Source organism: Scomber scombrus, chromosome 7 (genome assembly GCF_963691925.1).
Source record: "Scomber scombrus chromosome 7, fScoSco1.1, whole genome shotgun sequence".
Lineage (NCBI taxonomy): Eukaryota > Metazoa > Chordata > Actinopteri > Scombriformes > Scombridae > Scomber > Scomber scombrus.
Genome location: NC_084976.1, coordinates 22,672,597 through 22,699,982, shown reverse-complemented (window position 1 = coordinate 22,699,982; position 27,386 = coordinate 22,672,597). Strand labels below are relative to the sequence as shown.

Sequence of the window (27,386 nt, the reverse complement as noted above, 5' to 3'; positions counted from 1 at the left end):
ACCGCCTGCATGTTGTCTTGATGAGACGGGGAGAAGCCAGGAAAAGCATGTGGCCCTCCCCTCTGAGGTTTCTGAGTTGACAAAAAAAAAATGCGAAATGAGTAGGAGGGGAAAGGGGCGTTGCAGGAGGGCACAGAAGATTGGCACCTTTTTTTAGGATTAGTGCTTCCTTGATATTCTGCGGTGTAATCCCAGGCCGAAAGGAGAGGTTAACAGATGAGAGAATCACGTCAAGCAAGTGAAAGAGAATTAGCCCACCTCTGAACAGGGCTCTGAAGAGAGAAGGGGGGGGGGGGGGGGGGGGGGGGGAGGTAGAGCAGGGAGGGCAGTCCTGTGGGGGGTTATTTTGTGAACTGCTGCTTTTGTCCGGGGCCTTGTCAAACATTTAGTTTCATTCTTTTGCAGTGGGGAGTCATGCTTTGTGTGTTTAGCCTACAAATGGCATGAGAAAACCCAGAGAGAGAAAATGTATTAACTCATGCCCATTGTCGGGATTGATTCTGACGCACACACGTCTGAAGCGTCCTTTAAAGGACTTGCGGTTGATAGTTTGAAGAAGCGTAGCCAAAATCAAACTTCTGGAGGATAACACTGACTGCGCCTCAATCAGCCAGTCAGCCTTTCTTTTCTTAGGTTGCTTCCAAGCTTAGCAACCCCCTTGCCCATGTTCGCAGAAACTATGGCAACAAACGAGATTCCCCCACCTCACCCCACCCTTTCCCATTGCCACCACCAGCACCACCTCTTCTTGCCCACCCCCCTGCTCACTCTCACTGGGCGGCCCCTGATGCACCAGCTGCTGCGTTGCGTAGCAGCAAATAGTCATCAAAATGCCATCTTTGCAGGCCTTCACCACCTCGGCTGCCATAGGCGCAACCTGGCTGCCAGTGTATGTGTGTGTGCATGCGTGTGAGTGTATATATGTGTGTGTTAGATTTGAGCGAGTGTGGGGGGGGGGTCACCCCCCCCCCAGTTGAGGTGGATATGTGCCATAATTGAGCTGTGTTAGATGTTGGCGAGAGTCAAGGCACAGTGTTGCAAATGGGATGCGTTTTTTTCCCTAGCTGATTCAAGACATCAGGCTAAGTTGGAATGTGTGGGTGTGTTTGTGCATGTGTGTGCGTGTGTGTGTGTAATTGTGTATGTGCATGTGTGTTAATCTGGAATTCTGCATTTGTGTAGCAGCACTATGTGTGTTTGTCTGCAGGGGTTGTATTTTGTAAGTGTTTGCGTTTGCCAGTGTGTGCAATACACTCTAACACTGGCAGTCAGGTGCATACAGTACCTGCCTGCTGCACCGCTATTCTCTCTCTCACACACACACACACACATACACACACACAGACATTGACACACACACACGCAGTCACTCTCTCCTTCTCTCTTCCTGTCTCCCCTGATGGGGAGTGGAGTAGATGTTGGGGACCGATAGTAGCCCAGTGCCACTTCCTGGTCTTGCTGATAAGCTCTCTGTGCTGCAGATGGCTATCACTTAAAGGGTCCACACATGTGTTCATGCTCACACACACACACACACACACACACACACACACACACACACACACACACACACACACACACACACACACACACACACACACACACACGCAGCCATGCTACCTGTTGACAAGCCTTAGCACAACCCTCCCGCTGGCTCCGCAGTAGCAGCAGAGGCTCTGGTTATCTGCTTGATTTCACTTAGTGTGTATGCATGTGTGTGCGACAGAGACCAGGAGAGAGAGAGAGAGTAGGTGTATGTGTATTGTTTCGTTCACACATACACGCAGGGCCCCCTGTGAGAGGTAGAGTGATGTATTGAGGGAGAGGGCTGATTAATGAGGAGCGTTTATTAGAACATCTGTGTCAAAGATGGCGGAGAAAGAGGGAGCGAGAGAGATGGAGAGAAAGACGAGAAGAGAAAGAGAGAGGGAGAGAGGCACACCGTTTTCTGCAGGCCTCTTGTTTGTTGCCTCGAGCCGCCTTAGCCTAGATATACTGTAAATAAAACATGGCAGGAGGGAGGAGAGGAGTTCATTATACCTCTGACTTAAAGGAGAATTCTCCTTACTTTAGCTATATGGGGTTTATAGGCTATATGGGTTGGATGTTTGTCTTGGGAGTTGACTGTCAGAACAAGGTTAAACTAGAAGGTGTGGTTTGCTGCTTTCCCATATACCACAGAAGGTGGAACTTGAAGTTGCTATTTCCTAATACAAATCGTGCATGAATGCAAAAGAATGAACTTCTTCATTCATAAATATAAGACCCATTTAAAAGGGCAATTTTGACTTCCTAATCTTAACCTGAACTGTATCAGGGTTTTCATTGAATGAAGGCTATTCAATATACGTATAAAAGGCTGCTTTGTTACACTGTGGAAGTCCAAATGCAGACCTCTTTACCCCCTCCCCTGCCCCCCTTTCCCCTGTTTTTTCATCATGACGACATGATGCACCACAGCATATTTGGCACAAATTCACAACCAGCTGCAGTCATCAACGTGACTCTTGCCTCACTTGCCTATATTTGACTTAGAAAACAGAAGCAGCTGAATTTGTGTGGCAAAGTGCGACTATGTTTGGCAATACCTAGTACAAGCAGGTGTGGTGATGTAATGATTTAGTGGTTGAGGTCGGCTGCCACTCCTGTTTGAAACGAGAAGAATGACAACACAAATAAATAAACTCCTCTCCAACATTACATCACTTTTGTTCATTATTAGCTGTGCTTTTTTAAAACATAATTGGACCAAGACTTGGGTAGTAGCACAGCCAATGTCTTTGAGGAACTTGAGCTTTTATCAACTTTTGTGTGGTGTTGGTGGCGTGATTGGTCTGTAGGTGAAGATATCACATGAGGTTGGTTAAAATTATTCTTAAAGCTGACTGCTTTAGTTCAGCCTTGAGCAAACGGCATCATGCTACAGTTTGAAGAAAAAAAATCTGGCTACTTTTGCATCCTCTTGTGAACATTGCACACATTTGTGACGCCTGTTAAGTTTTTTTTTGGTGTGTCACTATAGTTGCATGCATAAAACAGAAGAAAATACTGTTGAAGCATAAAAATATGGCTCCAGTTGTGGTTACACAGGTATAATGTGAGCGAAATATAAGCTGTTACTTAGGTCTTTGAAGACATATATATATATATATATATATATATATAATTATTAAAATAGAAGTGTATCTGTATCTGTCAGACACCTCTGAGACAGACAGCTGAAAAATTAGGCCTCCTTTGAAGACCCATCTTTAGATTTAGAAGTGGTGCCAGAGCATAAGGTGCATGCAGTTTGACGAGGAGGTCAGGAGTTCAGAGATGAACCTTTCTCATGGTGCAGGTCCCCACCGTTCACCCTCCTCTAGAGCAGAGGAGCTGGAACCAGAGAACCAGAATCATCATGTAGCATTTCATTGTGCTCGCACTGCCATGCTGCTCTGCCAGAAGGTTCCCCCGCCATCCTCCAAGCGCATATATTATAGAAAATGATAAAGATGGCATACCTGTAATTTGAAAACAGATGGTTTGGTTCTTTTGAATATTTATAACAATCAAAAACAATTTCTCCTGCACCAACCTCGCTATTCACCCGGAGGCCACCAAGGTGTTAAAACATTCATTTTAATGAAACTGAAAGGGAAAAAATATCTCGCCTCTTTGTTTTTTTTTTCTCCGGCAAAGGAGGACGGTTGAAGTAAATGTAGAGAGGGCAAAGAGTCAACTGTAAAGGGGGAGATGGGGGCACACATGCGTCTGAGAACGACATGCTCTGCACAGCCCACGAACCGCTTGAAGTTGTTGTCTTTAACAGATTGTATAAATAAAGAGCTGAGAAAATAAAAGAGGTTTATCTGTTTACATCGCCCGACTCCCCAGATGCTGATATTAAATAAGCCGCTATCTTCTTTCCTTTTTGAAGGTAAATATCTTCTCTGCTGATTTCAACAGATGTAGAGCTCAGTTGACCTTATAATTTACCCACTCTGAAATAATACAAAAAAAAGTTCAGACAAACTCAACGGCATTTGATAAAAAAGAACAGATAACCCCTTGTTTGATTTCATTTGTTTTACCTTTAGTAGACGAGATCAAAATTTCTGCATGTCTGATACTTTTTGAGTTGGCTTTTTTTTTTTTTTTAGTGCTGGGTTTTACTGTGTCCCTATCTTTTATTTGTTTTGACAAGCTACAGTGTTACTGCATGTTTCACAAGCTTTAATATTATGTCTGTATTTTCCACAATGAGAATCTAAAGTATCTCTGTCGTTCTCTCTCCCTCTCTCTCAATCAATCTCTCTCTTTCAGAGTATGATTTCCTCCATTGTGAACAGCACTTACTATGCAAATGTGTCGGCGGCGAAGTGTCAGGAATTTGGGCGCTGGTATAAACATTTCAAGAAGACAAAAGATATGATGGGTAAGCAAAACGGAGGGGCGCAAAGTATGGTGCTCACACTTTTGTCTCTTTGCGCACACACACACACACACACACACACATACACACAAATACACACCAGTCACCAACACAATATGTTCTCTAACCAACCGTTTCTTTGTCTTCCTGCTGTTGCACAAAGCAGAAATACATTTTTATCTTGTTATCTAATAATTCAAGATTACTCCTCACAGTTTAGCGGTTGAACACAGCGCTATCCTTCATTTATCCATTACTGCTGTAACGCTAATGCTAGAAGTCAAATTGAGGCCTCTGACTTGTTTTTATTTTTTTGTTTTGAGTGTAACGCTTTAGTTTTCCATGAACAAAAGGCAGCGATGACTTCAACAAGCCACCGCCTAGTCTGAAATTCAATTAGATTTTCTTATCAACCCTCTAACAACGCATGCTTTATATTATCTAAAAAAAATTCCCCTTTGACCCGCCAGGAAATGAGGTTATATAATACCAGTAGCACCCTGACTAGAGATAGAATTCCGATATATTTTTATGTCTTTTGATTAAACAGAACACCACTCTGTTGCGGGGCTCATAAGGCAGTGTAATGTTCAGATATTAGGCTTAACAATCTGTTGAGCAATCTTTTTTTCTTTGCCAGTGTGCTTCTGCTCACAGTGATGACAGATGAGATATTATATCAAAATGTTTTCACAGCCTCCATGCAAATAGCACGTTGTGATAATATCTTATCTGATGTTTTTTTTCTTTTCTTTTTTTCTTCTGTTAAAGTGGAAACATACGCTGGGAACATTATTTACTTCAGACCTGCTGCACTTGTGTGTTCTTTTGCACATTCCTACACATTTTTTAATGCAATTTCGTCAAAAGTTAGGTTAGAGCAGCTGTCAGTCTGGTCTGGTGTTTTAAATGTCATTTCTGCTTAGCTTGGAGTGGGAGAGAAGCACTGTTAAAACCTGTAACCCTGTGGTCCTTTTCCCTCTCTTTCTTTGTGTGTGTGTGTGTGTGTGTGTGTGCGTGTGTGTTGTGCGTGTGTGTTTGCATGTTTGCTCTCTGCAATCCGACTGTGCAGGCATGCGCCAACCCTCCCAGCTGGAGGGCTACCTGGGGACGTGTGTCCTCCGTGAGAGCCCACGTGCCAATGCACTAGGTATGTCACATCCTGGGTGCACACACACAAATGCACACACGCCTAACCTCAACCGTGCTCAACACACCCACCAGACAGTACTGTGACAAAAATCATCTCAACTCACAGCTCCATTAACACTTTTTTTCTCCCAAAAAATAATCTTCTTGACAGAGAGATTAATATAGACTTATCTGTTCATTTTAATACATTCATATTTATTGAAATGTGGTGATTATTGTACATATTGAGCCCCGAAAATTATGCCTGAGAGCGGGAGGACGCTTAATAAAATAATACATTTATATTTATGTAAAGCTGGTGATATCTGTACATACAGAGCCTGGAGACAGTGCTATTGTTTTGTCCAGTAAAAACATGAAGCTTCACTTTACATTCAGACAAACATACGTGGCAGCTACAATTGTTAAATTTCATCTGTGTATATCAAAATGCTAGACATTAGAGCTAGCGGTGAATCACCAAAAAGCTGCAGAGAACAGTTCATTGGATAATTTTCTCCCTCAGATAACCGGTCGAACATCTCAGGATTCTGAAAATGTTGCAGCAGATTTGCAAACAGGCGTTATTTTGATAAACTGACAGCAAATTGGGAATCTACATAGTTACTTTTTCGCCTGAAAAAATATTAAATCTTAATAAAGTGATTTATTAACAGTCCCACTGCAAAAATTGCGACTGTTTTTGATTTAGCTCGTCTCCGCTCTGATATCCGCTTCAGTGCAGTCGGAACAGACCCAATGCATTTTGGGACAGTTGGTTACATCGAGGGTTGCGCCATGTGGAACTGGGCTTGGTTCAATCTAAACTGGGTTGGAAAAACTTACGGTTTCTTGAAAGCAAGTCTTGTGTTGCGCTTCTTTCAATTTTGGCTCACTCCATTTGACGTGATAAGGATTACGTACTTGAGAGCGCAGATAGCAAGATACAAACCCAAATCCTGTGGTGTATTTTTGCAAGTTCGAAATTCCGAATTACAGTTGCGATTATTATTTCACTTTTACACTTCATCGTTTACAAGCGCTAATCAATCTTTGTATTTATGGCACGATTCTACCTTCATATCTGGTCTAGTCTAGGCTTAATCCGTCCCTCACACAATCAAACACGAGTTACTATTACTAAACAAAACATGTTTTTAAAAAAACAGCCTCACTGCTATCCATCTGCGGCTGTTCTGTATTTCTACTAGTGGAAGTTGGCAACCCCACACACAGATTTAGCAGTTATATACAGCAGGGACCGGGACAGGCTGCAACAGAAAGCTGCCGGGGCTGAGAGGAAACTGAGGTGCTGCCCGCTGCAGGGACAGCTAGTGGCAGCTGGTGTCATCTCTTGCTACATTCACTTGCACTTGGACATCAGAGTTTCACTCTTGTACATTTCTGACAGGACATTTTTGAATTAGATTGTCCAAAACGGTCTTAACCCTTAATTTTAGTGCTCTGCCTTGTGGGGGCCTGCTTTCTGTCTCCATAATGTGACTTTGTGAATAGAATATTGTTTTTCCAGCTTGTTGATTAATACAAGAACATAAACACACACACACACACACACACACTAACTCGTTTGTCTAACTTGTGAGGAGCGATGTTCCTCCCTTAATGCCTGAACTGAATGCGTAATGTTACATTTTTGACTTGCCTAAACTGAATCCCAATTATAATCTTAATCTTAAACCCAAAACCAAATAGAACTTTACAGTCACTCTTAAAATAAAAGATGACGTATTCACTGTGCTCCTTCTCAGTTGAAAATTTTAATTAATTTTACTTTCATCCTCTTCATGTCAACCTATAATGTAATATATAATCTAATCTTTTAAAATGGCTCAATTGGCAACGTGGTGCATTTTTTAACTGTATGTCCTGGTCACACTATAACATAAAGTCTCTTTTAAGTAGAATACATCAAAGTGCTGTTTCCTCTTGACTTTAACAAAGCAAAAACAGTTAAACTGTTCATATTAAACATATTTTCAAATCCTCCTCTCTGGGGACATCAAGTCCTGATAAGAACAAAACCACAAATGTGTACATACACAGAGGCCGCGATAACATCTGAAGATGTGCTCGCACGCATTCACTCAAACTTGAGCGCCCATGTGTCATGTTTGTTAAACCCCAGACACAAAATCCTGGCACACGAGCCTCAGGTGTCCGCTGCACGCCTGCGGCAACTCCCCCAACCTCAATATTCATGACGGGCTGCTGTCTGCTGTAGGTTGCCACAAATGGCAAGAGGAGTGAGCCCTGGTGAAACGCCAAGTTCGAAAGGCTAGAAGAGAGAGTAGCATGGTCATCCCTTTGTGCTTTGGCGGTGTCATCACATGTGACTCTGCATTTACTTCACCACACTGCATTTAGCAAGCAGTTTGAGCCTGAAGTCAAAGGAAATAAGTACCTGGTCACAGGTACTGGCAAGCTGCTCTGCTTCTCTGCCAGCTGAAGTGTCGTTAGCGGCCGCCAGCAAACGTAGTGTCTCTCCTTTTGACGTGGCAATCCTAGTACAGGGAAGCCAACACAGGAGAGAGAGTTGGGTCACTATGTATGTCTCTCTCGCTCTCTCTCTCTCTCTCTTTCACATACACACTCCCTCCCTCCCTCAGCCCACATCCCATTCCCATTGTGTGTTTAATCCGGGGCTCTTTTGTGGCAGGATTCCACACGAGGACTCCCGCTTCTGTGGCAGCCTTTTTCTCCCAGGGCCTGCCATGCTCTTCTGTCACCCCTTCTCTTTTCAATTTGCATGGAAATGCCTCCGTGTGCCTGTGTGCCTGTGTGTTTGTGTGTTGTGAGCATGCCCCCCAGCAGTCTGAGCGAGCGAGCATATGCACAAACACACACACACACACATTCACATATGAGTAAATAGGCACGCCATACCATCAGAGCCAGGGAATGCCAGGGATTATGGGAAGAGATGTGATTATTACCAAGATTTTTTTTTTGTTTTGTTTTTCCCCCCACATCATTTGTTTTCGACAAACGCTCAATAGACCCGTCTTGGCCGGGTGTTTTGTGCTTGCTGACAGTTAAGAAACAGGCAGCTCAAACACACGATTATTGTGGGTATTTTTGGAAAACATCCATGCACTTAATCTTTCATCTGCTGAAAAATTCAGCTTGTTGAGGACCCCCCCCCCCCCCTTTTTTTTTTTTCCTTTTCCACAACAGCAATTTATGCTTTTCACAATCCTATACGATGCTTTTCTGTGGGATGTGGAGGCCGCAGCAGCATACTTCTAAGGTGTTAATGTTGCCATCCGTATGAATTCTTAAACGCTGCCCCCTCACTCACTCAGTCGGTATAGTGCATGCGAAAAGCCTCGGCATATGTGAATTCCTTAAAGACGGGCGGAAACGTGAAAACATTCAGACGCTCCAAATGATCATTCACTTCGCTGTGGGTAGTACTTTGAATGTTAAATCATTGTTTTCATCCTCTAAGCACATAATTTAAACCTGTCTTAAAATATTCCCCAGCACCTATTATGGCGTTAAAGATTCCCGAAGCAAGAGATGCCGCAGAACTATGCAAAATGCCATTAAACGAAGACATCTTGATTCTTTTTTTTCCCACCAGTTTTCGTACAGTCAAACAAGACCATTTTTCAGGTTGCATACTGTATCCTATGATTGCCTGCCTCCATTCACTGCTCCCTACATTTATATTTAGGCCATCCTCCCCTAAAAATGTCATATTGGCTAGCTTGTGTTCCTTATTTTAGAATTAAGGATGTATCTAGTGAATCAGATTTATCAGCACTGCTTTTGCCTTTGTGGACACACACACACACACACACACACACACACACACACATACACATTATTCCTGTACCTTCACATACACACACTCCACTGTCTCTCCAAGATTTTTTTTCACATGATGAGGCCACAGACGTTCTGAACTTAATTTCGAAGGCATGGGTTGTGGAAGACACAGGTCAAACACAATGAAGCTCTTTTATCTGAGTTTCCATCTTTTTCTTTTTTTAACCAGTCGTTGGCTGATCAGCTGTGTCATATCCAATCAGGGAAGAAAGAGCCTGTGAAGGGCGCTGGTTAGGAAGCAGACATTTACACTAAGCTGCTATGTCTTTCTTGTTAGCACTTATAAATATGGATACGTGCTGAGTTGATCTATTGCAGAGAGACTATGGCTATGGTGACATTTTACTGACAGTGATGATTTAGAGATTGAGGTTTCACCTTCCAGCACTCGTAGTTTTGTTTTTTTTTCTCTCTTCCTCAGCAAGCCACAGTCTCTCCTCCTGTGTTTTCTTTGTGGTGTTTAATGTAGGTTTGTAGCCGACCCTGTCCTTTTTCTCATCTCTCTGTCTCTCGCCTCGTCTTCCCCTCTTTCCTCCAGCTGAGATGGACGGCCTGTCCGACCTCTCCCCACCCGGCTCTAACCACAACCACAACCACAACCACCTGGGCTTCTCCCAGCAGCAGCAGCCCATCCCCGGCAGCACAGCAGAGCAGACTCCCTCCTCGCCGGTGCCCCCAATGTCCCACGCTCCACCACCACACGGTGGCCAGATAGGCGGCCGACAGCCCCAGCTTCCGGGTCTACACCACCAGGGCCTGGTGTCCACACCCATCAGTCCCCAGCTGGTGAACCAGCAGCTTGTGATGGCACAGATCCTGAACCAGCAGTATGCAGTGAACCGACTGCTGGCACAGCAGTCCCTGTCGCAGCAGTACCTCAACCACCCACCTGTCAACCGCAACTCCCACAACAAGCCTCTGGAGCCACAAGTGGCATCAAACACAGAGGTGTCTTCCGAGATTTACCAGTGGGTTCGGGACGAGCTGAAGCGGGCCGGCATCTCACAGGCCGTCTTCGCCCGTGTGGCCTTCAACAGAACCCAGGTGAGGAGGGAAGATAGATGGGCTCGAATTTAAAAGGGACTCCCCTAACCAAAGAACAAGGATAATTATCGTCACTACTAAAAATCACCACTTTATTTCTAGTTTTCTAGAAATAGTTTCTATTTTCTTTTTTAGTTTCTTCATATCAATTTGATTTTCCTTTCTTCCTGCTGTTTTTGATGAGGAAGCTCTGATTTGTATTTGAGTATTGTCAGATTTAACCAAATTAAAGCACAATGCAGCTCAGTGGTATATTTCTCATTGACTGTGACAGTTAAGGAATATTTGGCATTTCATCAGATATTATTTTAGGTGCATTGCTACTGAAGTTGTATAATCATGGAAAATATCAGTATTTGCTACAACATTCAAGGTTAATTTAAAAATGTGATTTATTTCTTAATATAATTGAATTGAGTATCTTCAGTGTAATGCCCCAGTCTGACCTATATACAGTATTCTTAAGGTAATAATAGAATACAAACAGTACCTTTTAAAGATCCCACAAAATGTGACGCTTGTTGCCTCCTGGAAAACTGCTGCTTCCTGGAAGACTGGCGATGTCATTCAACACCACCAAAGTTAAAGGGTGAAACTAATAGGTCTAAACCACCAAAAAAATGTCATTCCCCCATGTCTACTTATCCATTGAAATCAAACTTCCTTTCCCTCCCTAGCTAATACCTCCCCATCTCAGACTCCTAAGCAACATGTTTCAAATGTAAATACATCACATTAATGAAGTCATAAGAAGGAGACTTTTTTTTCTATGAAATATTGAGAAAGGCCTGCTGGTTGAATCTGTTAATTTCCATAGCTTTTAATGTAGCTCATTCATAATTCTCATACACTACAGTAATCTAGCACCTCTACTGTACTTCAAGACAGCTGGCTGCCTGCCATGTGAAAGACCCAGGCTTGGTCATGGCGTGCGTTCTCTCCCTGCCAAAATATGTGGTTTCACTTCATAGTCAGAGGCCTTACACACACACACACACACACACACACACACACACACACACAGAAGGCAGTGATAATGTCTTAAGACATACTGTCTGAATTAGAGGGGGGTGGAAGGAAGTGACAGCAAACCTCATTACGACTCCATTAGCTTTGAAGTTGCTGTGTATGAAAAAGGGGAAAAAAAGCAGAAACTGATAAAGATCTATTAGAATTAGAACATGCAGCAATTCAAACATCCTCGCGCCCCCCCCCCCCCCCCCCCCCCCCCCCCCCCCCCCCCCTCAAAAAAAGAAAATGTGTGTGTGGTTGTGTGTGTGTTATATGGTGGAGTCAGACAGTGGTATTCTTGTGCAGATTGGCAAGCTCCCACACAAACAGTCTTATCTGCGTTGATATGAGGAATTAGCCCAATGTGCCGTTGGAGAGTTTGCCTTTGGAGGATTATTTATTAGGCATGTGTGTTGTTTCCACTCAGTGTTAATAAAAGGAGTGGGGGGGGGGGTTGTGTGGTGGGGTTGGTGAGTAGTGACACGAAGGAGCCGCTGTCGATGCAGGAGATGCTTCTGAAGGAGGTGGAGGGGAGGAGCTGAGGAAACTTTTTTGGGGTTGTGTTTTTTTGAGGGAGGAAACTGATTGACCAAAGAGATAGACAGACAGAAATGGTTGATGGCAAAGAATGATAAGAATGCACACACTGAAGAATGCCGACACAGACAGACACACACACAGTACTAATAAAATTAGAAATGCCACTTATCTATCCCATGAATACTTGTGTACATTAAACGTGCACAGTCCTCTTCACCGTAAAAACGCCACTCTTGAGTCTAATTTCATGTGAGTATCTTGTTCATGCTTGTCTGGATACCACAGACGTACCTATTTGAACGTGACACATATAGTTTCATACGTTTTAACAGTCAGACAAACAGCACAAAGCACATATTTGAAGCTCTACTCTTTTCCCGTGAGGACTTGCGTGATAAAAAATGAAAATAAATCAACATTTAAAAATAAAAAAATAAAAAATTGAGGATGTTTTCCCCCCACCACCACCTTGTTTTATTACCAAATCACACCTATTGATGGTGAGAGAAGCGGAGCGATGGTTCGCACAGTGTGTGGCCAAAAGCTGATGAAAAGGCCCAATCACACGTCTCTGATAATGGAGTCATCGCTGTCTCGTAATGATGGAATTGAGCGCTATTGAAAAGTAAACAGAGGATACACTGATTGCCCTCCGTACAAGACTTTCACATTTTCAGGCTTGTAGCTGCGGCTCTTATCCGGAGAGCGACGTACGGCTCTAAGAATGTGTCCAAGATGTGCAAAATTACACTTAAACCACTTTAATGCCTTTTTAAAAGCTATGCACAAGCTTCAGTAAAGCAGATTAGTCATCCAAGAATGATCACTGATAAGAGGGCATGATCTAACACAAGTGAATAATATTTTTTTTAGTACAAGAAAAAAGCTCTGTAGAGGGAGGAAGAGAGTATGTAAAGTTTTCTTCCATAATGTGTTTTTACGACGATGTTGGATAGAGAGTGAATGTCTTTTAGAGATGGAAACACTGTCATAATCACAAGACAGGGAAAAACCTGTTACTCCACCTGCCGTCTCTAAAAATACTGTGTGGAGTAAGAAACTGTTTTAAGTAGTCCCTAAAAGGCAGTATTTACAGTTTAAGTGGGTATAAGAGCGACACATCTCCATTGTCATTAGAGTTTCCATTTACACTCATGGTTGTCTTATTTAAGGAATCCTCTAATGTGAATATTTTCCTTTTTGCTTGCCATCCTGAACCCCACCACCTGACTGTTTCCTTCTCCGTGAGCTCTTATTTTCCTCTATTTAATCTTTTTATGCCGTTCTCCCTCACCGCCTCATCTTCATCGTTTTTTTTTACTCTCTTTGTTTTCTCTGCCTCTCTCCTCCCTCTACATCACGCAGGGCTTGCTCTCTGAGATCCTTCGCAAAGAGGAAGATCCTAAGACAGCATCCCAGTCGCTGCTGGTTAACCTGCGTGCCATGCAGAACTTCCTGCAGCTGCCGGAGGTCGAGCGTGACCGCATCTATCAGGAGGAGAGAGAGCGCAGCCTGACCGCTGCCTCCGCAATGGGCTCCGCTCCACTTATCAGCACTCCACCCAACCGACCTGTACAGGTACCGGAGATTATATTCCTCTCTGTGCATGTTTTCATTTGCATGTTGCAGATAGCTTAATGTTAACTGGAATGTTACTCAATAGGACGTAGTTATTAGACTGGAGTTTTAGCTTTACGAACATGTTTTGGAGACAGAGCTGCTGTAAAGATTGAAAGATAAAAATTCAAATAAACCTTACTGTTCAAAGGCTTTCGTTTATAGTGAAGCAGCATTAGAATAGGAAAAGGAAAAGTCAAAGGTTAAAGGAAGATTAATTCTAGTTTTTTGGTGGTCCTGCTGCAGAAGCCTACAAGCCAGAAACTGATTCATGGTTCAACCCATTAATTGTTGTAGCACCACAGCAAAGAGATGAATGTGTCTTGCATTATAAGGCACTGTTATGTGTCTGCTGTACACCCAAAGTAATCATGTTTACATGATTTAATTCACTTTCTAAAAGGGACAATTATGGAGAGAAGCAGTGGAAATTCTTTTCTAGATCACACAATATAAATTTGATGATATAAATGATTGATTGGTATAAATGAGAAGTTTAACATTTGTCAAGTGTTTTTCATTATCAACAAACGCTATCAGTGCTGGAGACATTTAGGATAAAAAACAAAGCCACCCAAGGAGCCTAATCACATCTGGGACCAATCACAGATGTGTAGTTACATTTTTGAGGGATACATGAGCTGTGGTGGGAGCCTTTATGTAGCTACAAGCCTGTATGTATGCCCATGGCACAACAAAGGGCAAGCCAAAATCTCAAGGCACACCTGTATTCATATCTGAGCAAAACAGCCTCTATAACACATGTTATCACTCTTATCACTCTGTTAACATTTATTTTTTATTAACTATGGCCAAATAAAATTTGACAAACAACCATATTACTCATGAAATATTTATTAACAAAGTAATTCAAGAATTCATTTGAAACTTTGTAAAATTACATCAAAGCAGCAACACACCCATTTAAAACCCAGACAGATCGCAAAATTAAAAATGAGGTAATGGTGGTGAAAAGAGGGAGAGACAGAAAAGTGTTTGTGTGTCTTTGTGTGTGTGTATGTGACAGAGAGAGAGAGAGAGAGAGAGAGAGAGAGAGAGAGAGAGAGAGAGAGAGAGAGAGAGAGAGAGAGAGGGCAGCATCACTGGTTGAACAAGATGTAATCACTCTTTACAGACCAAACTAAGATGAAAGAAAGAGAGATGCACTAAGAAGCAAAACTAATTTGCATATAAACAGTAAATACATGTAAACAGAGTATGCATTGATTTGAAATAAACTTATAGTATAAAATTGTAAAGAAAAAAAGAGATGTATTGAGAATGAAAACTAATTAGCATGCAATAAGTGAATACAACCATAGTATCGACACAGTTGACATTGAGTTGAAAAGAAAATGGTTAGTCAGAAATTTTAAATAACTTAAATATGAATCAACATTAAAACATTTGCTATTTTTGGCTACTTACAAGCTGGTGAGACACATGTGCCCGCCGGTGCTCACAGTTTAAAAAAAATCCTTGATGGTACTGAAGAGAGGAGTCCTGTTCATTAGAGAGGCGTGACCTCTTGTTGCTCTTCATGGGAACCTGAGTGGAGAACGCCAAGTCAGATAGGCAGATAGTGAGGAAAATAAGAAGTTGCTCAATAGCGAGGCGGGAGATGGTTGCGAGCTCTGACGCAAAACCAACCAAAACTTTGAGTTTCATTGCACGTTCCATACAGAGCCAAGCGCACTCCTCCCTGAGCTTTCCCGTTGAGGATTCCTGATCGAATGAGTCTCGAATCCGATCACAGTCCTCAATGTCGGTCAAACGTGGAAAAAATATCGTTCAAACCTCTCCTTTAATGTCTGAAAGTGTTCGGCAAATAAATCACGCTGCCTGGCTGCCTGCGGTGCGGCTGATGCCAGTGGGAACACGTCCATGGAGCCCTGTTCCAAAGCCTCGTGCCACAGGATAAGCTTGCCCATAAACCCCCGAATCTTGTCTGTGGATGATAGAATGTTTTCATTCTTGCCCTGAAGCTTGACGTTTAACTCGTTGAGTTGCCAAAATATGTCTGCAAGGTAAGCCAGTATGGTGCACCACCTCTCATCTGTGAGCTTGTCCTTATGTGGGACTCCTCTCGATGCTCATAAAAAAGGACTTTCCCCTTTGCCTGTCAATCAGGGCATTTAATGCGTCACACTCTTATAATTCTTACCATCTGGCAACTGCGCGAATGACGAAAACTGGGGTTCACTTTAACGGAAAGTTGTTTTTTAAGAATTTTCCTCTATTTTGGGAGATGCATGTTCACAAAGTCCTGATAACAAAGTAAACATTAATTCAGGACTTTCTTTATAGTTGTATATCGCAATAATAATTTCAAACACAGTTTGGGAACCACTGACAAATTTCGAGCGACTCTGCTTTGGAGAGATGTTTGTGTAACCAAAACGTCTCTCCGCTCCAATTTAGAATATAATGAAACAAAACAAATTGTTATTTGAAGTTCCCAATGGCTGAAAAGAGAGCAAAATTGAAAACTCTTTCTCGTGGATCGATTAAAAAAAAGTGCGGCAGCGTAGAAAACAGTGTATGTGTGTGAATGGACTCATTCCTGTGGCCTGTCTGACCATTTCAAGATATTATTCATATTGGCTCAGTCAGTGTTGAGAGCAGGGACGGAGGTGATTTGAAGAAGACATAATTTACTGTCTGTCCTTGTATTGGTGTCATGAGATTTAATCCAGACAAGTATAAAAAGGTCATTCAGTTTTACATCTTTTTTTTCTCACGTGTAGTAAAAAGTATGTGTCTACATTTTATACAGTTAAAACAAAGACACACTAATGAGCTGCTCTCATTAGCACGTTCTGTTTACATGTGACGACAGCAAGTATGCATACAAGCGCCACCTTAGCGCGTTGTTTAGCTTCTCTCCTCACACTGCGCTCCATTGTATCAGGCTGCAACCCGTCTGGAGACAAATATTAATAATAAGTTAAAAAAAGCCGACTCGATCCGTCAGCCTTCACATTACAGAACATACTCTACATTCTCTGTGCATGTAAATGAGTTCTACATCATCCCCGCCCTCACCACACAGGTGAGAATGGTGCACAAATGATGGATAATTTTTTGTGCTAATTTTGACCTTTTACCATGCATTAGGCAGCATTAACAGCCCTCCCATTTTAAAAATAAAGCTCACTCAGTGATGACAAGCTGCGTGAAAGATCAAACATCCTTCGTCTTTTAGTCGGTCCCTCATTCAAAATCACTGAGTGCGACAAGCACAACTTTCTACCCCTGCAGCAAATCAGTGTCTCTCATTTGAAAGGTATGTGGCAACGCTCTACCACTTAAGCCCATTTGAAGTGCGGTCAGCTGCATCTAGGAGGTGAGAGGGGCTGACAAAGGCTTCCTCTGTCCTGTCCTCTGTGAAGATGGGACGTTTTTTTTATTTAGGTGAGGAGCAAAGAAAGACACAAGCGTCAGGGCCCACCCATCTCCCAAATGGAGCCTTCCCCAGAAATTGCTCAGCGTGATCTCAGTTGTTGCTGTCCTTACAAAACTTAAAAAAGAAAAGAGTGTCATTCTGAAGCAGTGGCGCTGAACTTAAAAAAGCAGGGCCACTTTGCAGTTCACAACTCAGGTTTACAATCGGAGACTGTGTCAGTGCAGGACAGGAGATTTAAAGTGAGAGAAAAGAAAGGGAAAAAAATGAAAGAAAAATGTGTTTTGTTTAGCTAAACAAGCAACTGTGAATGTTTTCATTTGTACCCTAGAAGCAGAAGTAGAGATTTGGAAGCACAACTTTTTTTGGTTTTCAACAACTGCATCAGGTGAAATAGACATTAGTAATCCACTTGCTTGCAGGATGAATGTACCGAGGGACTTTCAGCATATCTGAAACCACTTTATGGAGCAATAGAGATGCATAACCAAACAGAAATAGGTTTGCAAGATAAACAACAAACACAATGACTGCTGCTCGACATAACTCTGTAACTATTCCAAAAATGCTCCAAAACTGCATGCAAAAGCTTCTGGTTTGTGGTTTTTATTCTCACATCAAGAACACTGTTGGCACATCAGTAGTATATCTTGAGGCCTAATATACTTCACCTGTATGACTAAAACCCATCGGCATTTATCATGTTAGACCTGTTCCGACACAAGGCAATTCTCACATGCACACCCACGAGCGCACACACGTTCACACACTCATACACCTGGCCATCTGCCAGCCTCTCCTATGGAGCAATGCAGTGTGAATTTAAGCACATAAATCAGCCAGGGTGGCAATTGAGCCAGAGACAGAGGAGGGTTTTTATAGGCCTCATAAAAACAGATGCAGAGGTATGTTTCTCTCACGTGTGTTGATGGGTCGGCTCAACTCCCCCAATGCCAGTTAGTGCACATCCCAGCCTTAACAATTAGCTTGACATGGTAACCTACCACTCAGACTGAAAAAAAGCCCATGTCGAGCTGTCATAAAACAGGATGAAAGGCCCGGCAATGCTCCGACATTCCAGTTTCACCACAAATTTGAGGATTATGTGATTGTTTTTGAACACATAGGGGATCATGTTAGGTGTCTAGACAAATACTTGAATATATGTATATTTTTTTATCACAGGCTAAGTTAGTAGCTGTTGGTGTTATTATGGTTTATTTGAATGCCGTGCACTTGTGCTCATACCGAACCCTGTCGATGTCTCCTTTCAAAAAGGACTCGTATGGAATGATTCATATGCTAATGGTGGGTAATGCTTTTATTAGGATACTTGTTACCTTGTCAAAGGATTTTTGTCAAGATCCAACAAGCCGCTGAATGAAGATGATTTGATTTCACTTGACTCGCATTTATTTTTTAATCATCAGCTTGACATAAGAATAATAACATTTCATACAAGTGTTTTTTGAGTAACAGTGGTGCTGCTGTGCGTGGGTGTTCAGTATGTGTACGTGTGTGTGTGTGTGAGATGTGTGCATGCATGAGTGTGTTTGCATGCTTGTGTTGAGCCAAATTCCCTCTATTTCTTCTCATGTGAGTTTGAGCAAATATGGTTGTGTTGTGTTCCCAATACTGTAGCCCCGGAGGGAAGACTGTAACAGCGTAAGGCCCGAGGACTGGAATCCCCGAATCCCTGTGGGCATTTCCCCTGTGAGCAAACAACTCCACCCCCCTCACCTCTCACCCAACACTACCAGTCTGAACGCTCACGTTCTCATAGACAATACACACACTGGAGCTTGCATGCAGTTCCTTGAAACTTGAGTGTTTAAATGTTTGTGAAGCAGGAAACATGAAAAGAGCAACATGTCAGTGTATCTTTTCTTGATTTGAAATATAGTCAAAGATGTAGATAGAATTGTAAACACACACTATTATATTCTATTATTATTAAAAGCTTAATAATTTGGTGTCAGAAAGTCTGGAAATATTGTTGCTCAGTTAAAAAACATGTACAGATACACAATGTTTAATAGATCCACAGCCATACATAACTCTGAAAATGCTGACATCCTCCGTTACAGTGGGTCAATGCATGAAATACAATCAAGAATTCAATATGTGACAAAGTGTTAGTTTTACATGGAATATACAAGGGTTTTGTGTAGGATTTTCTTGATTTTCTTTGTCGTCGTTATTTCCGCCAGGTGAAACCGTCGCCAATGCCCAGCGAGTGGAACGGCAAGACAGAGAGCTGCATACTCAACATCAACTCCACCATCTACGACGAGATCCAGCAGGAGATGAAGAGGGCCAAGGTTTCCCAGGCCCTGTTCGCTAAGGTGGCAGCCTCTAAGAGCCAGGTACCCAAACACACACTGAACAACTCAGTACTTCATGCTCAGAGTGGTGAGAGACATACAGCAGCTTTTTGAGAAACTGGTAGAAAACATGAACAAAACCCAGCATTTGTTCTTTTAACACCATTGAAGCTTAATATGTATACATTTTAGGAGAAAAGTTGCAAATCATGGCCTTTTATTCATAATACAAGAAAATATGTGGTGTGTGAAAATCTAGAGCAGTGTTGATGTGCCATAAATCCAAAACTTTAAACTCCAATTCTGTATATATGACTACTTTCAAATGTCCACACGCTCACTCACGTGGCTTTTAAATGTCTTGCAAAGATCAAAGGAAGAAAATCAAGATCCTTTAGCTTTGAGAGAGACTTGTCGGTGCCCAAGTAAGCCAGTCCTTGACCTGCGGAGCATTTGATGTACTTGAACTCTTGATACACGTTCACACACATTACTCTATACAGAGACAGTTTTCTCACACGCTCACGTAATGTCTGAACTGCTTTTTGAGGCGATCGTGTTCGTCAGAATATAAGATTTTATCACATAAAAGACTAGATGCCCATATTGATAAAGTTAAAAGCAAAGAAGTGGAAATTTATCCAAGATATAATGTGTGTCATTGCGTCAGTGCATCAGGGCAATGATTTATCGACATAATGACATATGTCTTCTGTATTGTGGGTTGGGAGTTTAGCATTCGACACTGTTTCAATACCAAACAAACTTGTTTATATTAGCTTAGCTCAGTAAGACGAAGGGGCCCCTGTTATCTTCGAGAGAGAGAGAGAGAGCGAGAGAAGGGCGCTCACACACAATACAAGCTTGTGTGTGTTGGAAACAGGGGGAAAAAAAGGGAAGACACGCCACCAGTTTAACTCCTTAATAAAGCAATTTAAAAATGTAGCACTAAGGAGTTATTATTAAAGGTTTTCACGTGTCTGTCGGAGGCAGAGTTGGGAAGATTTCCACAATTGTGCTTGATGAAAAAGATGGGGGGGGAAATAGATCACCAAGGGCGGAATAATCTAGAAATATCTGCAAAGGCTTTATTTTTTTCTTGCTGATTAGGATGATTATACCCCCAGATAGCTTTGTTTTACCAAATTGCAGTTTGATGCACAAACCACTGTTTTTGTTAAGGAGTTCAAAGACTCCTTGGGAGGATGGAAAAAGAGAAAGGGAGAGCGAGGCGGTCGCAGTATTAACTCGCACATGTCTCTCTCTTCTCAAATGACGGTTTGTCTGGGAACAGGTTTCCACCGTGCCTTCTCCACCTCCCTCCCATCTCTCTGTCTTGCCCCTCTACCTCTCTCTTTTCCCCCCCGATTTCTGCCTCTCCTTTCACGTTCCATTCATGGCAGGCGGGTGTGAATGTGAATTGAGCAGCAGATAAGAAGTGTGCTAATTATGCCTGTGAAAGGGGGCCTGGGAGAGCACTTATCTCTGGCTCCATCTCGTAATGGGCGCTCCCCGGGCAGCTGGTCTCCCCCCTTACTACCCAGCCGGCATTGCCACCGCTACCAGCACCACCAGGCCAGCGGCTGCTCCTCCCCATCAGGACCCCCTGAACCCTGAAAAATCAGAGCATAGGAACACAGTTTTCAGTTGCAGTTCACTCAAAAATCATCTTAAAACCATAATTTTCCGTATTTGTTCTCGTTTTAATGCTGTCGACAGTCAATTCTATAGTGTTTTGATTTTACTTCCCAGAATTCATGCTACTCCAACAATGTGGGTGGAAATGTGACGTCTTTTTCTGTGGATGACGTGTTGTTTTTTTTTACCCCTTCCACACATAGAAGGATTCATGTTATTTTTTAGTTTACAGCAATAATAAAATCGCCAATTATTTGATTTGTTTATTGGCAGAAACTTTTTTATTTATTAATTATTGAAATTGTAGCTTGGATGTGTTTGGCTTTTGGACTGTTGGTCATTTTTAATTGTCACCTTTGGGCGCTGGGAAATTGTAACAGGCATTTTATTAACAAAACAAATAATGGATTTGAAGAGAAAATGATAAGAGGTTTAATCAGTAATAAAATAACCTGTAGTTGCAGCCTTAGATATCAGCGGTTTCCTTAACTACTATCCATAAAATTTCATGAATAGTAGTTCAGTCTTGGGTAGATGAGACTTTAGGAAACCTGAGATTTCACTTGTTTTATTTTAGAAAAAGACAGAATATTGCAGGATATTGACTCCAGCTCAGTTCACACCAGAAAAGAAAACGTTGCTTGTGTTGTTTTTTTCCTTCTGTGAAGCCATGCTAGATATTGCTTTTCAAATTAGATATTTAGCTCTGTTTACTCCCCAAAATAGTGTTGTACCACTGCTGGAACCAGATAAATGATGGGTTTGTGTGACCAGAGGTTGTTTTTTTCTAACAAGGAAAGGATTATTATTTATTTTTTTGGATACTGGTGGTTGGTTAGGACAGCGTAAATTGTTCATGAGCTGATCATAATTTAAATTAAGAAATAGTAGCAATATGTATATTTACAAATAAAATGTTCAATTTGTTATGAAAGGTTAGGTCCAGAGAGGTTTGGAGCCTTACAGGCAGAAAATAACCACTATGCAAACCTTGGGTAGGTTCTGAGGTTGGGAGTGAAGCATGAATGTGGTTGGTGATGAGGATGGAGGATGGGCTGGACTGGCAGGATGCCCATATGGGGTCCAGGGAAATAATTGTAGGGGGAGGGTGAGGAGGAGGCCTCATCACTGAGGCTGGCACTGTCCTGTCAGATTTGTGTGCAGTTCAACCTCTGCCTCTTTAGCTCAGCTTAAGATTTCCTGGCATGCTGCTTACGCCGGCTCAGGATCAGGTGACCCAGGATATGTTGTTATCGGTACCAAATGTGTGCGTGGGTGTGTGTGTGTGTGTGTGTGTGTGTGTGTGTGTGTGTGTGTGTGTGTGTGTGTGTGTGTGTGTGTCCGTGCACTGTGAAGTATTTCTGAGTGTGTTGGGCATTTGTGTATAGCATATTTGCCTCATTCAGAGAGACACAGATGATACAGCTGAGAAGGGAAGGAAAAGAATGGTGGAGATCTAAGAGTAGATAGAAAAGGGAGTTGAGGGAGGTCACAGGCGGCGGTGGTCCCCCGGGTAGAAAAGCAGTAAACATGAGTTTACTGATTGGTGCATGCTTCACTGAGTGTGTGTGCTTAGGTGTGTGTGTGTGTGTATGCTGTATATAGCTGTGTATGTGTGTGTGTGTGTGTGTGTGTGTGTGCTTTTCTGTATTTTAAATATTGGTTTATGTGCAGCCACATTTGAATGTGGGCACTGATGTTTGTGTACTTGAATGTGTGTGTTTGTGTGTGTTGGTGTGTGTGTGCTTTCTGGATGGGGGGTGTGGGGAGGGGGATCCTGGAACGCTGCCATCCTGTCCTCTCTTAGGGCTCGTAACCACAGCAGGCCTCTGCCAGCCCTTAACTGTCCCCCCCCTTCACCCTACACCCCTCTCACATATTCAATGTTGCATTTCAATCACTCTTTTACTGCCACATATAGAGAGCAGTAACTATATCACAGTGACTCTCACCCAAGCCACATTACTTTATCAGATTAATGCTCACCATTCACATTAAGTCTGAGCATACCTACTTTTTTTTAAATAATCCATGCAGCCATTTTGATATATTAGGAAAGATATTACATTTACTCTTTGATAAAAATCAGAACTATTATTCATGATCCATTCCTCTATGGTACAAACTGATTGAACGCTCCAAGAACACTCCGTCTTCATTTAGCTTCAGGAGTTGTCAGACTTGGAGAAAACAACTGCGTGCTACTGGTTCGAATCTAGAGAGGACACTGCCAGAAGTATAGCTGGTATTGGTCGACGGCCCCGTTTCATTTTAGCTGGTGGAGGTGCGAGCTATGATGTGGATAGCCTGGAGTTGATGGTAGGACTAGAGCTCTATCTATCTAGCAAGCGACCGTGCTTTGTTTTCCTTCACGTTAACAGGGGAGGCTTGCTGTGTTGGCCAGCCTGGCAGAGGGGGCGGCTAATGTTCTGTTGAACGATGGGAGGTTAGCCGTGGGGTGGGAGGGGTGGAGCGGCGGGTTGTGTGTGTGTGTGTGTGGGGGGGGGGGGTCTGACACGACTTTTATGTCCAAACATCCCGACACTTCCTGAGAGGGAATTGCGCAACAGATGAAATCAGAGTCCCTGCTGTCATAAAACAAGCACCCGGGGAGCCTTGTGCACCACGGGGCTCAAAGCCCTCCGACTCCTCAATGACCAGTAGAGTACAGAACACAGTCACCGCCACCACCTACATCGCCCTCCCTCCGCCGCCGCCTTCTCTCTGTCTCTCTCTCACTTGCTCATTCTCCCCTGGAAGAGGCTACGCTAATTAGCCAGGCTCTAATGAGACAGAATGGCACTGATCTGGTCCGCCGCTGCGCCACCGGGGGGCCGGGCAGGGGGGTTGGTGCAGTAGGGGGGAGAGAGAGGAGAGAGTGAGGAGGGAGGTTGGGGGGGGGGGGGAGGGGGGGGGGGGGGGGGGTTGGTGTATGCCATCTGTCACCCTGCACCCGCCTGGCACGGCAGTCCCTGGAGTGGGGTGTGTGTGTGTGTGGAGAGGGGGCGATGGTGTGGAGGGTGTGTGTGTGGGGGGGGGGGGGGGAATGAGTGCCTCGTTGGTCTGGAGAGGTGGGGGAGTGGGTGGAGGTGGGTGGTGGCGGGTGGGGACACTGATATGAGTAGGAAGGGAGGGTGACAGAATAACCGAAACTGTTTCCTTCATGTTTTGAAAATGACTAATTTCCTGTTTGGGGTGGAATCCGTTTAGTGGTCGTACATGTTTTATAGCTTGAACGCTTTACTTAGCTTTAATCTCAGATATTTGACCCACCCATCCAGGCCAGGCCAACGACACACACACACACACACACACACACACACACAACCACTTCCATCACTCTGCTCCATCCAATGGCTGCTTAACAAGAGGGGCAGATGGCTGACCTTTTGGGTGTCTGTTTCTAGATAGTCTGTTGCTGAGGAGCCACTGGGGGTCAGTACGTTAGAAGTCGTGTTTTGCATGAAGAGTTGTACAAAATAGCATTAAATTACATCCCTATAACTGATTTAGTAAAGATGTTATCAGATATTTTTATACTATCAGGAACTGAGACAGACGGGGCTATGGTCATCGCTGGGGGCTACGTGTGGGAACACAGTGACATTTTGGACCACTTCTCTTTAAGTTGGATGCTTGGTATGCTGTGGCAGGGCAGGCATCAAGATGTCTTAATCTTTTGTTTGTGGACTCACAGTCTTTCCATACCTCTCTCTCCCTCAAATTAGACAGATCAGAACAAGCGTACCACAACCCCCAGGGATTTAAAAAGGGCCATGACTGTTTATTAATTGATTTATTTATTTATCTCCAGTGCCTGCTTGGTTATTAGGTTGCCATGGGAAACAGACTAGGCCAGATCCTCTCTATTATTAAAGACACAATTTCTTGAACTGGAGACCCAGCTGTCTGAATAATTAATTTAGCGAATGAATTATCTTGCAAACGGTAAGTCTTCCCCTCCCTCTGAAATGAGCCTTTCTCTTATTGTTTAATGGACAGTGGAATTCCCACCAGCTTGTTTTCTCTCCATTGCCTGCTTCATCGAACCCTCCTCCTCTTAGCAGGGGCATAGGGTCTCACTGAGCATGCCCAGAGCACTTTGTGTCTCCCCTGCCATCTCTCTCACTTACGCCTTACATGCCACCTCTCACCCCATCTGTCTCCAATTGCGCAACTCATTCCCTCCTCCTCCTCGCCTACCTCCTACCCTGCAGTCAAAACTAGTAATCTGCCCCTCCTGACTCCAAATTGTCTCTTCGTCATCACCTCTAATGCATTAATATATGACAAATGTTTCTCACTGGTGGGCATGTTTCAGCCGGTTAACTGAACCGCCACCTCTCTAATAGTTCACCCGCTCTCATTCAATGAAGCCTTAATAAGTGCTTAACCTACTCGCCATAAGTCTAACCTTAATAGTGCCCTCTTCCACATTGCTAGCTTGTTAGAGAATGCTGCTCTCATCCCAGCCCTTCTCCTCCTTCTTTCCTACAAATGTTAGCTAGCTAAACCTCTCCCACTGTCTCCACTTCTCCTGACAGACCACACAGGGCTTGTTCTGAGGCCCCATTCTCGCTAATCTGATCAGGCAGGCAAATACGCCGGGAAAAGCGCTTTAATGATCCCCCTAATTACCTCAAGTCAATACCAACTGTATTATTAGACTCGGGGAAAATATTCCATTAGGGTGCCCCCCGTGGGAGTCCCCCCTGTGCGCGCTGATGTCACGCGCTGCGCGCCCCTACGCTTGTAATTAATTTTATTTACACACGCAGGAATGCACAAGGTCGCACCTGCAGCCCGGAGCCGCCCGACTCGGCCCGCCTAATCAGATCTGTCATAATTACCATTCTGCATGCTTCTGACACACGCCGGGAAATATTTCAATTTAACTACAGCCACTAGCTCCGCAGATGCAGTCTGAGAGAGAGAGAGAGAGAGAGAGAGAGAGAGAGATGAGAGAGAGAGAGAGAGAGAGAGAGAGAGAGGGAGAGAGAGAGTATTTGTGTGAGTGTGTGTGCGCACAGGAGTGTGTGTGTGGGTGAGGGGGAATTGCATGGGGAGATATTAGGACCTATCCAAGTGCTCATGCTGGTGCTTGTGTGCACTTTGTTTTGCTAGCATTATTTACCGTCTCTCAGCCTTTCACAGTCTCTTCTCTCTGGCCTTATTTCTCCCTCTAAAGGAGACCAACTTTCCATCCTCATCACTGTCTAAACTGTATTCTTCAGCCACTGTTTGTACAAAATAGTGCATAAAGTAAGCCTCGAGGAGGACATGTGAGTTTCCATTACAGCCACGTACAGACTGATGTAAACAGTAAAGCACAGCTGAAGTACTGAATCAACTACAGTAAATGAAGACTTTTATTTCAAACCACTTTTTGGGGATGAAATTTGTTCAGTTTCATTAGTATCTGAAGCAAACATGTAGACCAATTAAGAACACTTATTTAGCTGACATAGACAATTTGCAGGTTCTCCGCTATTTCAATCCCTAATTCAATAAGATCAGTCATGATTTATCAGCTTAATTATGCTCTGATATTAGCAATTAAAGCCCAGCTTTGAATTAAATCTCAATCAAACTCTTATAATTGATGGAATCAGACTCCATGTAGGTGTTTTCTGTGTTTGTAATGTCACTGCTGCTGTTTGTTTATCTCTAGTTCATCTCCAGTGTGTTTGTAGTCTTCTGCGCATTCATCCTCCATCTGCCTCAGCAGTATTGAACAGAACAGATTATAAACAAGAGGTAAATTTGTGGTGGGAGAACAGATTTTGAACACTCGGTATAGCTGCGCAGACAGTGCTGGTACCCAAATATCAGCCCACCACCAAGCTAAATTAGATTATGGTGCAATTTCAACGATACTAATATTTGATTCAAACAGGCACATGTACTGTGGCATCACGACTGACTCGATTTTCAGCCATTTTGTACATAAACAAGCTCGAGGGCTTTACTGGAAAAAGTGAATAAGAAAAAAAAACACTAAAATGTGATAATGATTGATTGATTGATGTACATATTTTTGCAGTATGTCACCTCAAGGATAGCTAGTAATATATCTTAGAAAATTAAATATGTTGCCTGCTGTGAACAAATACAGAGCAAAGCTTTAAAAGCATTCTTGTTCTTCATGTCTTTACTGCGGTTAATGCGCAAGGCACTTTTCCTGCAGCTATATTCCAGTGTAACTTCTGAGAATCCAGCAGTAGACTGTGGCTGCACTGTGGAAACTCCTGGTTATATTATTGTTGCTGTGTTATGTGCAATTGTGTGTGAAGAACAACTTTGCAGAAAAGGAATAAAACGTGCGGTTAAAAAAAAAAAAAACTGTCACCACACAGATGTTTAATGTGCTCCATTTTAGATGGACTGGTCATTTGCCTTTGGTTATTCTTTA

At 43.0% G+C, this 27,386-nt stretch overlaps 1 protein-coding gene across 3 annotated transcripts in view; it reads left to right on the top strand.

Annotated features, from left to right (window-relative positions):
* The window catches only part of satb1b (SATB homeobox 1b), a 66,996-nt gene that overhangs the window by 24,939 nt on the left and 14,671 nt on the right, over nt 1–27,386 (top strand). For all 3 annotated transcript variants that reach the window (XM_062421947.1, XM_062421944.1, XM_062421946.1), the window contains exons 6-11: nt 4,306–4,417; nt 5,487–5,564; nt 9,936–10,441; nt 13,358–13,570; nt 18,654–18,725; nt 19,223–19,378. In XM_062421947.1, coding sequence (XP_062277931.1) covers nt 4,306–4,417; nt 5,487–5,564; nt 9,936–10,441; nt 13,358–13,570; nt 18,654–18,725; nt 19,223–19,378 — 1,137 coding nt within the window. The remainder of the gene's footprint in view (nt 1–4,305; nt 4,418–5,486; nt 5,565–9,935; nt 10,442–13,357; nt 13,571–18,653; nt 18,726–19,222; nt 19,379–27,386) is intronic.